General features: G+C 46.9%; 3 protein-coding genes across 4 annotated transcripts in view; 1 reads left to right on the top strand and 2 right to left on the bottom strand.

Moving 5' to 3' along the window:
- The window catches only part of smoc2 (SPARC related modular calcium binding 2), a gene marked incomplete at its 3' end in the record, with an annotated part of 9,278 nt that extends 3,235 nt beyond the window's left edge, over positions 1-6,043 (bottom strand). Inside the window, exons 1-2 of the mRNA XM_084020904.1 lie at positions 5,738-6,043; positions 79-241 (exon numbers count right to left, since the gene is read on the bottom strand). Coding sequence (XP_083877030.1) covers positions 79-241; positions 5,738-5,812 — 238 coding nt within the window. The 5' untranslated portion in view covers positions 5,813-6,043. The remainder of the gene's footprint in view (positions 1-78; positions 242-5,737) is intronic.
- Positions 6,044-7,490: 1,447 nt separating this feature from the next.
- Positions 7,491-11,233, top strand: eif3s6ip (eukaryotic translation initiation factor 3, subunit 6 interacting protein). Its single transcript, XM_084021346.1, has 15 exons — positions 7,491-7,633; positions 7,930-7,972; positions 8,105-8,315; positions 8,400-8,479; positions 8,732-8,793; positions 8,912-8,981; positions 9,069-9,142; positions 9,249-9,420; positions 9,543-9,697; positions 9,821-9,991; positions 10,088-10,221; positions 10,310-10,483; positions 10,566-10,755; positions 10,838-10,918; positions 11,018-11,233. Exons 1-15 carry the CDS (start codon positions 7,595-7,597, stop codon positions 11,159-11,161), a joined length of 1,800 nt encoding a protein of 599 aa, XP_083877472.1. The 5' UTR covers positions 7,491-7,594; the 3' UTR covers positions 11,162-11,233.
- A 780-nt stretch (positions 11,234-12,013) lies between these two features.
- The window catches only part of cdh23 (cadherin-related 23), a 153,491-nt gene continuing 153,004 nt past the window's right edge, over positions 12,014-12,500 (bottom strand). For both annotated transcript variants that reach the window (XM_084020696.1, XM_084020695.1), the window contains one exon: positions 12,014-12,500. This exon is cut by the window's right edge and continues 545 nt beyond it. The gene's annotated coding sequence lies outside the window, so the exon portion shown is untranslated.

Here is a 12,500-nt window from a genome sequence, read left to right on the forward strand (position 1 = left end):
GAAATGAATTTAACCCACAAGTTTCTCCTGTGACCCCCCCCCCCTCTCTCGGTGCTGAAGCGTGACTCATGACCTGACCTTTGCATGGCCCTCGAATGACCTCCAGCTGGGGGTCGCGGCACTTGGCTCGGAGGAACTCGCAGCGAGACGTGAAGGTCCGGCCGTCGGAGGCGCAGAGCGGCTTGCGAGGAGCGCCGCTGCATTCCATGTTGCACTCCTTATCCTGATCCACCCGCAGGAACTGCAGGAGGAGAGAGGAGCAAACACGGGAGGGAAAACATTTACGTGGTTCTGTGAATCAAATGATGATGCAGCTGTGACAGCGAGGGGAACTCACGATACGATAACATCACGATACGTTGCCCACGATAACGATGACATCACGATACACGATATATTGCAAGAAATCATCTACGATATGCATCACGATATCTGTGTATCGGAAGGAGAAAAAACACCAGTGTAAAGGCAAAAAAGCAGGAATTAATCGTAGGGGTGAGTATTGGCAAGAACGTCACGATACGATACGTATCACGATACTTTGCTCACGATACAATATTTAACACGATACTTTGGTCATGATACGATACGCATCACGATATTGCGATATCAATAAAGATGCAAACACAAGTACCTGTATATGTACATCAGATGATATTGATCAGAGGACAAATTGAGTCAAAACCATTTCATTCAAAACAGCCTCTCCATTTTATTAATTCCCATGAAATTCACTGTAATAACTATTGAAAAGGAAAAGTACTGCATTCACAACGCATCTAAACATGAATCCTTTTTTTTTTTTTTTTAAATCGATCTTTGGAGTTGAAAAATAGATATTGTATTGGGCGGCAAAGTATCGCGATATATTGTCATATAGATATTTTCACCCACCCCTAATTAATCATATAAACTGTGTTTATTCACTGCATTGTGTCTCTTTAACACACTGACTGAACATCTACGTGTGACATCATTCCGTTATAGACAAACTGGCAAAAGGCCAGCATATTTTCATAAAAATCTAAAAAAAAAATAAAGAAAATGTAATCGATATATCAGAGTATCACGATATATCGATATATCGTCCCACCACCAGTCAGACAGACAGTCGGAGAGCAGGTGTCTGTTACCGAAGCCATAGAAATCTTTAATTCGTTTTCCATGAATAGATCCCCGATAAAAAGTCCAACACACACAAACACACAAAAGCTGAGTCAGCGTTTCTACAAGCCCGTCGGGGTGCAGCCGGGCTTCGTCTTTGTCTGAAGAGATGGGAGAAGACTTGACTGATGCCAACACCTGAAAAGAGGCTGAACGCATCACATCACCTGTGTCAATGCCACCATTGTATCTGCCACCGTGTGTCTGAACCCCCCCCCCCCCCTCACACAATTGGGCGGTGGCGGGTGGCGGGTTGTGGGCGGGGCTGGCAACAAGCTGCGACTTCTACAATGAATGAGCAGACAGAGAATGATGGAGCGGCTGAATCAACTCCATGTCAGCGAGCTTTTGTGCCGCTACAGATTTCATAAAAGGTCGCGTGATTCATTCAGTTCGATGGAGAAAAGAAAAAAAACCCAACTGAACTCTACATCCATGCCTACGCAGGTGTGGTTTTCAGTCAATCATCATATTCAAAAAGATAAATACCCCTCTTTTTGTCTTCTCCTATAATGAAAATATTTTTTATTCATTCAGTTTTTTTTTTGTTCAGAGCGTTTTTGTTCAGATTTCAGTGGATGCACGAATATACACACACACACACACACACACACACACACACACACACACACACACACACACACACACACACACACACACACACACACACACACACACACACACACACACACACACACACACACAGCCTTTAATTACAGGTTAGCGAGTTATCAAAAGAAAACGTGCATGGAAGATAAAGAGAGAGAAGAAGAAGAAACGACGAGGGGCGGGATGATCACCAATAAAAAAATTTGTTGTGTCTGACATCTTACAAATGAAGTGAGAGATGAGCCCCCCCCCCCTGCATTCAGGTGAGGAGGGCTGCAGGGCTGCATGCACCTGGAAGAGGGTTGGCAGGGACGGCCGCGTCGCCGTGGGCAACAGCCCACTCTGTCAACCCGGCTCATAAATCTTTCTGGGGGGGGGGATCAGAGAGGAGAGGCCCGTTCAAACACATCGGAAGAGCAGCCGCGAGGGAGGGAAGATGAGTCTTTTTTAGAATGAATTTCTTTTTTCATCTTCTTCTTCCCAGGCTTTTTAAAAAAATGATGTGTTGTCATGAGAAGAACTCTGTAGATCTCCACACTCATCCTTCATCTCTCCAGACAGAAATATGGAGAGTAATCCCTCTTCGTCTTCCTCCTTCCTCTGGGAAGAACAGCACAGGAATGGTGAGTGCTGCTTTCCAGCACTTTAAAAGGGAAATAATGAAGTATTGTATTTATTTTGGGGCGATGAAAACACACAGTGTACTCGACAGCAGTGGACTCATATTTGTCTTGGGAGCATTCGGGACAGATAGAAAAAAAATGTGTGGATGTGACATTTTTATGTTTTTATTAAATCGTAGAAGCGTGATGATGAGTGGGGGGGGGGGGGGGGGGGCAGCGACCAGGCCGGATGTGAACATTGCAGTTAACCCCCTCGGCCACCGGAGGAGCCCAACGACTACCTCGGAGTCCTTAAACCCTTCAAATTAAACAATCAAACAAACGTGACTGAATTCATATCTCAGCACCTTCAGTTACTGAACGGATCTTTATGTTCTGATTTTAATTGTTCATATATAATATGGACAGATAGATCTAGTTGAGTGGAACCCATTTCTCTGTATGAACCCTCCTTGTTGGTGTCTGAGTTTCTTGGATCGTTTGCATCCAAGTGACAGTCTCCCGTCGCCCCCCCCCCCACCAGTCGGGTGACCTCCTCTCACCCTCCACTCTGCCCCCCCCCCTCCTCCACATAAAAGTCCAGCGGGCCTGACAGACGTGGTTTCTGCTGATAGTGTCTGAGTGCATCCAGCCGTGTGTGGTGGTGGACCACCAGCCTCACACTACACCAGCCCCCCCCCCCACCAGACTGACAACCCAAACTGAGTCATTCAGCGGCCCAGCGGCCTGCTGGACGTTCACTGTACAACACGCAGCGAGTCCAACAACAGTTAGCCATGAAATCCACCACCCAGATTCACCATCAGACATCCAAGTGTTTCCTTCAGAGAGGATGAGCCACACTGGAGAAGGAGGAGGAGGAGGAGGAGGAGGAGGAGGAGGAGGAGGTGTGAGACTGATGGCGTGTTGAGAACCTCTTCCTCCTGTCCAACTCCTAATGGTAGTTAGCTGTCGGCTGCGGATCTGCGTGAGTTTGGCCCGTGCTGATGGATGGGCGAGGCCGGAGCTCCGACATTCCCCTGATGTCTCATTCCAGCCCTCCGAGCCGCCGACGCCGTCGTCGCGGCAACGCGGTGGAGAGTGATGGACGGCCTCGGCTGCACGGAGCATAAGCTTCCACCGCAATCCATCAGAGGAAGGAGACTCGTACAAGACAGAACACATACTTCAGGATCAAATCCAGTTATTGCTCCAGTCCTTCCTCTCTGTCGGGTTCCGTCTCTGCTCTTTCAGATGTTTGGTTGCGTGATCTCTCTTGGAAGATGCTTTCTGCATCTGCTCAAATAATACAAGAGGTTGGCAACAAGAGATGAGAGAGGGCGAGCCTGGCGGACTGTAAGGGAAACTTCTTTTCTTTTTTTTTCCAAGACCAACCAGCATACAAATCAAATCCAATTACCTCCCCCCGGCTCTGCAGCATTGTGGGATTGAATGGAGTACGCAGGAGGCAAGCCTCCAGCAGAGAGCACATTGTAGGCTGATAAGGGCCCTCTGGGCTCGGGAGGCCCCCGTTTCCAGCACCACCCGGCCGAGAGCCCCCCTCTCACACCACGGCCCCGCTAAGGGTCAATGGGGGCCCCAGCTGAGAGCCGTGGCAAACGTGTTAAATGGCCGTGGCTGGAGTTTTCCTGCGTGGATGCTCGGATGCAAAAGGGATCATTAGTTTCCAGCGTGGTGGAAAGGGAAGAAAGTGACAGCCCTTAACCAGGCTACCAACTCAATCAAAGGAAACGCCATTTAATTGCTGTGAAAGATCTGAAAAAAAGAAAGGGGAGGTGGTGTGAAAGGCCACCGACAGTCATGGGACAAAAACGCTCCCTGAGCAGGTGCACGGTTTTAGGAAAGCATGGGGGGAGAAATGACTTTCACCAGGGTTAAAAAAAAAGAGGCTGCCTCATCTTTTCACACATGATTTCATACTTCCATAAACCATGGAAAAAGTCTGCCTCGGGAATAACCTGGGAGTATCCCACATGTTTAACTGCCTGTTTGACCTCAAATATGCACACAATATCACACAGAGGCAGCTTTTTTTCTTCTTGAAACCAACAATAACCTCCTGTGTGTCATTCCGTACAATAAGCCATGAATTACTCACAAAGTCCAGTATAAAAAAAAGAGAGAGAAGTCGTTGCTTCGAGTGCTTTTCCAATAAAAGAAGGTTTACTGGCCTCGGTGGGGCGGCGTGACCGACACACTTGCCACTGGAAACGTGTAATGAAACAGAGGAGTGACTCATTCTTAAAAAGTCAGAGCAGTCAGATGCTGCGTCACGTCCAAACACACGGCTCAATCCGTGTAACTGCAGGGTTTAGATTACTACCTGCATAGAGAAACATTTGTTTTATCTGTACTTGTACTGTCTGTGTGTGTAAATGAGTGCATCGTGGTGGAAAATTCAAGAGGGGAGGAGGGGGGGAGCATCTGCTCACTGCAACACTTCCTCCCACATTCCGCAGCTCCACAGTGCCGTCAGGGAGAAGGGATCTCCGACCCTTCACCCGTAGGGTTAACGACTCATGGCCATTTGTTTCCAGTTGGATATTAAGGCATCCTCTCGCACCATAAATAACAGTTCTCGGGGAGGCGGCTGCCACATCAATCTCTGAATCAAGGGCCGAAGCCTCTTCCACGGTGCACATTCCAATCCACCTCCTCTGTACCTGCACTTGATCGTGGCCGTGAAAATCCCCCTCATCCGACTTTTAGAGATGTGTGCAGTTTGAGGTCAGTGGAGAGGATGCTCCGCACCGCAGTGCTGTGGCTGTAAACAATGCCATGTGCTTTGGTGCGGCAGACCTGCTGACGCTGGCAGAGGAGGCAACAAGAGCGAACAGGACGGAGAGGCAGCGAGACGCTGGCAGGCAGGTAGAGGTAGAGTCCTCACAGTGGAACCAGCAGCTCTGCAAGCAGAGACTCCCTGAATAACGCATGCATGGACACACCTTCTCTTCCAAACCTCTACCTGGGTATCTGTTAAGTCTTACCATCTTAAATTCAGCCTGCATTTCTGACACACATGAAGCATATCCAGCCAAGAAAAGTGTATTCGTTTGGAAAGATTATGTAAAAAAAAACCTGCCATAAGAAGGCTGTTAAGATGGATTAAAAAGTTGATTAATTATTTTTAATAAAAAAAAGAGGAAAAGCTCACAAGAAAGACCTAAAAAAAAAAGATGAACGTCAATCTTGAGGCTAGATGACTGATGTAAAACATACTGAATTTCCCTTTCTGCGCAAACATTACGCACGGGAGCGCACCAGCGTGCCCGTCCACGTTAAAGCCCGTTCTTTTACCACGTGTAATATGAACGAGACGCGTTCTTCGGTACTCTTCCTACCGTGAGAGCGGAGAACTTCTGAGCGCGTCCAGCACACAGCAGACAGAGGAAGACCAGCAGCGGACAGACGCGCATCCTGACGCAGTGGTGCGATAAACTCTCCAAATTACGCACGGTCCAAAACAACCAAAAACCTTCCACTCCGTGCTTTGCAGAGATTTCAGCGAAGCAGAACAAGAAACTGTGTTTGGAAGAAAGTCGAAAAAAGTGTCTTAAGAATCCAGAGTAGTCCTTGAGAGAGTTTGGGGATGTTGGTTGAGCTCGTCTCCTTGGTTCCGTCTGCCAACCGGCTGGTGGAGGACACTCTCCTTATTTCTGGCAGCGCGATAAACCCCCCCCCCCCCCGTGTCCCTGACCTTTTCCCCCTCCCTCGGTGTCTCTTCTCCCTTTTTTCCCTCTCTCCAATTCGACTTCTCCTCTCCACACCCCCTCCCCTCCCCTCCACACTTGATTCCTGCAGACTAGATCCCTTATCGGATGCAGGCAGCTCCCCCGCCGGTCGGTGAGGCTGCTGGACGGTTTAGAGGGACTCCGTCCGCTGCTGGTAGCAAACACGTCAGGTATTCTTCTGTCTTTCACCCCCTCTTTGCCTTCGCCTTCAAACCCGCAGCGAGAAGGGTGTGCGTGTGTGTGAGAGAGATGATGGCAAAGGGGAGGAGGGGGTGAGACAGGCTACTGTCTGCTGGGAGGGTCAGCAGGAACCAGAAACACACTCTCACACTGCCCCCCCATTAAAAACCCAAATATAAATACACAACTTCCCATTCTCTCTCAGATTATAATGAATATTCTCCAAATAAAGTGATTTTGCGACAAAAACAATAAAACAATCCGGTAGTTGGGTTCTCAAAGCAGAATTATTTGGAGGGATTTGATCAACTTGGAGTTTATTTCTGATGCTCTTCTTGGCTTGACTGTTTCTGCTGATTCTTTACTGTGGAGAGCGCGCACCTTGCGACCTGTAACGCCACCTAGCGGTGTTCATAAGTAGTGCAACTCTCACCACAGTGAACTCATATCATCCATCACGTTTCACTTTGGTGTTTACTTGCTTTTTCTGTGATTTGGACTATAAAATGAGACTTTTTAAATATTAGCTTAAAAATTATTATATAATTGATAATTATTTTTTATTTCATGGTATTTTTTTTCTATTTAAGTTCTTGTAGTACTTTGCTTTATTGATTATTCTTTTTAAAAACTACAAGGCAAAACATACACAATTAACCATAAAATAATTTCTGGTCGATATATCTGTCTATCCATCTTAAGGCTGAGAGAAAGAAGGTTCTCCTTTTCGCGTGTAACTCACAGGTGTAGGCTAACAGGTGTAACTAATGACGCCACTGCTTGCTGTTGGTTATATTTAACATTAAAAATCGTGTCACCATGAATCAGATTCAGAGTTGTAGTCCGAAAATAACTCAGAAAACGAAGTTTAATGTTACAGATGCTCAATAAATAAACCGCACAAGTAGATGTGGGCCTAGCTTACCTCTCTGTAGTTCTTAAACCTTCTGTAGTTCTTAAACGTTCTGTAGTTCTTAAACTTTGATAAAAAATAAACGTCATGTTCTCCAGTAAACGCGTCCTCTCCTGTTTCGTTAACAGTTTTAAAAAATATGAAAATAAACCGACATTCTGCTCCCAAAGGTCGACAAACTAACTTTAAAAAAAAGATACACTCGATTTCCCATCATGCTTCAACAATTGCGTCGCGTTTCAGCGCGTCACTTGCCTCCCTGTTTCCGGTTCCGGTCTTCTCGCCTCCGCCGGCTGCGTGGTTCTTGTAGCGGCGCTAGCTTAACCGAGCACACGGCCTCGTCCTCCCCTCCAGCGTCGCATGAGCTCCGGATTATGAGCAGCACCACCATGCCGTTCAACGAAGAAGAAGAGGTCAGTAACGCGTTTATTCTTTTACGGACATTTTAACGCCTTTTAAACGCGATTATTACGATTAGCATTAGCTGGTGAGCTAAGCTAGCTAGCTAGCTGAACTCCACCGGCACCAACAGAAACGTTAGCATCCGATGACAGATCGTGTTAGCTGTTGTATCTGAATTCAGCCGTAATAACGTTATAGTATCTATAACGTGATGCCGATTGTGGCTGTGACGTAAGCTGACTTTAATGACGACAGATATGATGCCGTAGATCAGTTTGATGTCTCACTGCTCTGTTTGCTTTTACAGTACGATCCCTACGCCTACACCAACGACACCGAGCTGCACACTGGTCAGTACGCACACACACACACACGCACGCACGCACGCACACACACACACACACACACACACACACACACACACACACACACACACACACACACACACACAGTCCCCTCCTCACTCTCCCATCTCCTCCCAGGTGACCCTAAAGTGGACCTGGCCTACGAGAGGCAGTACGAGCAGCAGACCTACCACGTCATCCCCGAGGTGATCAAGAACTTCCTGCAGTATTTCCACAAAACCACCTCCGACCTGATCGACCAGAAGGTGTACGAGCTGCAGTCCAACCGCGTGTCCAGCGAGAGCATCGAGCAGAAGATCTACGAGATCCAGGACGTCTACGAGAACAGGTGAAGCCCGGTGATGTTGCCCTCTATAACAGACACACTGGAGTGTGTGATGAGTCTCACTGTTCCTGTTTTGCTCTTTTGCAGCTGGAATAAGTTGACGGACCGTTTCTTTAAGAACTCGCCCTGGCCAGAGGCGGAGGCCATCGCATCGCTCGTTGGCAACGGTGAGCTTCCTCCAGCATCTGTCCTGTTATTTCTTTTCCACAGACATCACTTTTATTTAGTGTCGTAATTCTATTTCACGGGATAACAGAAATGCACATTACCTGATCGTTTTCCCCTGATGTTATACCAGCAACCCAGAGAAGTGGTTCTCTGTGTGGCTTTACAGTCGTGTTGAGTAACACCTTTATAATTTAAGGCTGGTTTTTACAATCTACTGTTGCGTGAGTTCACGTCATCGTTATCTCCCTCAGATGCCGTGTTCCTCATTCTCTATAAGGAACTGTACTACAGACACATCTACGCTAAAGTCAGCGTGAGTAACCGCTCGATCATTCTCCCTCCCGGTTACCTAGCAACCTGCAAATGTGTGAAACCTCTCCGGTGTTGTTATATTTTAATATATGTATAATATATATTTGTTTTATCATCAGGGCGGACCAACTTTGGACCAGAGGTTTGAGTCGTACTACAATTACTGCAACCTCTTCAATTACATTCTCAGTAAGTCACCGGAGTAGTTTTTATTATTATAAGTGTAAAATAACATCTTGTTACGAGTCATGTGATAACGTGTGTGGCTGTAAACAGATGCTGATGGCCCCGCCCCCTTGGAGCTGCCCAACCAGTGGCTGTGGGACATCATTGATGAGTTCATCTACCAGGTAGAGTGGATTGCATCGTTTTTAAAAACCGTATCTGCAGTTTTACCGTGTGGTTAACGACACAAAGGAACCAGGTCGATACTGTATTCCTCTCTGTCCCGTCCAGTTCCAGTCCTTCAGTCAGTATCGCTGCAAGACGGCCAAAAAGTCAGAGGAGGAGATCGAGTTCCTGAGGAACAACCCAAAGATCTGGAACGTGCACAGCGTCCTCAACGTTCTTCACTCGCTGGTGGACAAGAGCAACATCAACCGGCAGCTGGAGATCTACACCAGCGGAGGTATGGACCGTGTTTTTTAAGAGTTAAAATGTGGGAAACCTTTCCTCGACATAACTTCAATGCATTCGGTTTCATGTTATACGAGGAAGCCAACGGGTTTTTGTTGTGTTGGTGTGCTGCAGGAGACCCAGAGAGTGTGGCTGGAGAATACGGCCGTCACTCCCTGTACAAGATGTTGGGTTACTTCAGCTTGGTGGGGCTCCTGAGGCTCCACTCTCTGCTCGGGGATTATTACCAGGCCATCAAGGTCCTGGAGAACATCGAGCTCAACAAGAAGGTAAGACAACGATATGGAGCATGCCGAGCCAAGTACTTATTACGTTTCTAGGTGTTTTAAACTTTGCTTCCCTATGTTGACTTGGTTTTAGGTTGAATTAATCTCTCGTTTCCCGTCCTCCAGAGCATGTATTCCCGTGTGCCCGAGTGCCAGATCACAACATATTACTACGTGGGTTTTGCCTACCTGATGATGAGGCGCTACCAGGATGCCATTCGAGTGTTCGCCAACATCCTGCTCTACATCCAGAGGACGAGGAACATGTTCCAGAGGTCGACGTACAAATATGAGATGGTGAGTCGCAGCGTTGCTTCTTACAGGCAGAAATGATAGCCATCCTTTCACATTCATTCACATATCTGAGGGTGATGTCATATTTGTGTTTGTTAGGTTAACAAGCAGAACGAACAGATGCACGGCCTGCTCGCCATCGCTCTCACCATGTACCCGATGCGCATCGACGAGAGCATCCACACCCAGCTGAGGGAGAAGTACGGAGACAAGATGCTGCGGATGCAGAAAGGGTAAGAAAGTCACACTTTGCCCTCCGTTGATACTAAACTGACGGATACTTTAACACAATGCTACGTGTGTTCCCTTTTCCCATCCCAGTGACCCGCAGGTGTTTGAGGAGCTGTTCAGCTTCGCCTGTCCCAAGTTCCTGTCGCCCGTGGTGCCGAACTACGACAACGTGCACCCCAACTACCACAAAGAGCCCTTCCAGCAGCAGCTCAAGGTGTTTGCTGAGGAGGTGCAGCAACAGGCTCAGCTCTCCACCATTCGCAGGTAGACCGGACCAAATCTAGTGAATGATTGATTATTGATTTGAATCTTTGCCTAACTTTTTTTTTTTTTCCACCCCTTGAAGTTTCCTCAAGCTGTACACAACCATGCCGGTAGCCAAGCTGGCAGGTTTCCTGGACATGACGGAGCAGGAGTTCCGTATTCAGCTGCTCGTCTTCAAACACAAGATGAAGAACCTGGTGTGGACCAGCGGCGTCTCGGCTCTGGACGGAGAGTTCCAGTCCGCCTCCGAGGTCGACTTCTACATCGACAAGGTCTGTTGGTTAATGCTACATCATTGAACATTGATATTGATGGACATATTGATGAGCTTTCTCCTCTGGAACTCTTCCACAGGACATGATCCACATCGCCGACACCAAGGTCGCTCGCCGCTACGGAGACTTCTTCATCAGACAGATCCACAAGTTTGAGGAGGTGAGGATCCATCGAGCCTCCAGGAAGGAACGGAGAAGCACGGAATTATTGATTACCGTTTCATATCCTACTAAAATAAACCCCTCCTTCTCCCTACAGTTGAATAAGACGCTGAAGAAGATGCCGGCCAGTGCCACTGCTGCTGCCGCCGCCGCCGCTGCAGCTACTGCTGCTGCCACCGCCGCCGCCGCAGTAGCAGCAGCAGCAGCAACATCAGCAAGCGCTGCAACCCGAGCAGTCTGAGCAGCGAAGACGACCTGAAAACTTTTCTATGTAACATTCAACAATAAACTGATGGAGTGGTGCGCAAAAAAACCTGCTTGATTATTCTTGTTTCCCCTCAGAAGTGTTTACCTGTAACAACCACTAGATGGCAGCATTTACAGATCCTCAGTTTAAAAATCACATATATAGACATGGATCTTTTAATATCCACCGTGTTGCTTTCCCGTCATCCCACTGAGGTCGAGAGGTTGTTGCATATTTCTTTTATTATCACAGATCACCCAACATTTCCCAACACAGATCTCAGGACTGGTGACAACAATGACAAATAAAAAGTTACAAAATGGGAATATAAAAGAAACAAACAAATCTTAAAAACACACCACTCATCAGAAACCGGCGTCGTATAAAGGAAAACAGCAACATGTCACCATAGCACAATATACACACACTCTGAACATCCAGTTATTCCCTACCTGTTTTGGTAAGCCAGCGGAATTATTTTTTATTTTTTTTCATCAAAAAATATTTTTAATTCCATCACATATTTTTCTATAAAATAAAAAAATAAAGCAAACATTGCTCAGTTTGAGCATGACTCTTTGAGTGTCGGGTGGCAGTGTAAAGTCTGTGTGGGCACGATGCCATCTTTAACTATAAAAATTAGATAACTCATAAATTCCATCTATTAGTCATTGCCAAAGCTTTCTTTTACTGCCTTTTAATATCAAATTCATCATAAAAGATAGTTTTTTTTTTTTGTTGACTTTGTGTGGCTGCAGTCACGGACTTCATCTTCTGGGAATCTTCAGTTTTATGAAGCGTCTCCTTGTCCGACTGACTCGCTCACGATGTTCGTTTCTTTTGCTATTAATCCAAAAAACCCATCAAACTACGACAGTACTGAAACAAAAAAGGCTCCTTTCTGATGTTGTCGAGTGGAAACTCCAGGAGCATCACACGGGGAAACTCTGTCCGTCTATTATCCCCCAACCACGGAATGTGTCTAATATCTGGAAGTCTTTCTGTCCCCTCCTTTAACACTGATTGCATCGTCATGCAGAAAGAAAAAATATCAGCATGATAACAGGAATTGCGTCGTTTTGTCCCACTGATGGCCGTCCGCTGGTCTGAGTGTTGGTAGCTTCGTCCTCTTGTCTTTTTGTTGAGTGTGTGTGTTGGTGTTTTCTGAGTGTATGCAGCCCAGGCGTGACTTTAAAAGGAAGCGTGAGGATGAGGCACCTTTAGATGATCGTCAGGTTCAACAAGCTTCTCCCACAGGGAGGATTTGTCTCTCGTCTGAGAGTCGTGACCCCGTTGGGTTTTGTCTCGCTGAACAAAAGTGCCCAGTTTTTTT

Source organism: Eutrigla gurnardus, assembly GCF_963514095.1.
Source record: "Eutrigla gurnardus genome assembly, chromosome: 11".
NCBI classification, from domain to species: domain Eukaryota; kingdom Metazoa; phylum Chordata; class Actinopteri; order Perciformes; family Triglidae; genus Eutrigla; species Eutrigla gurnardus.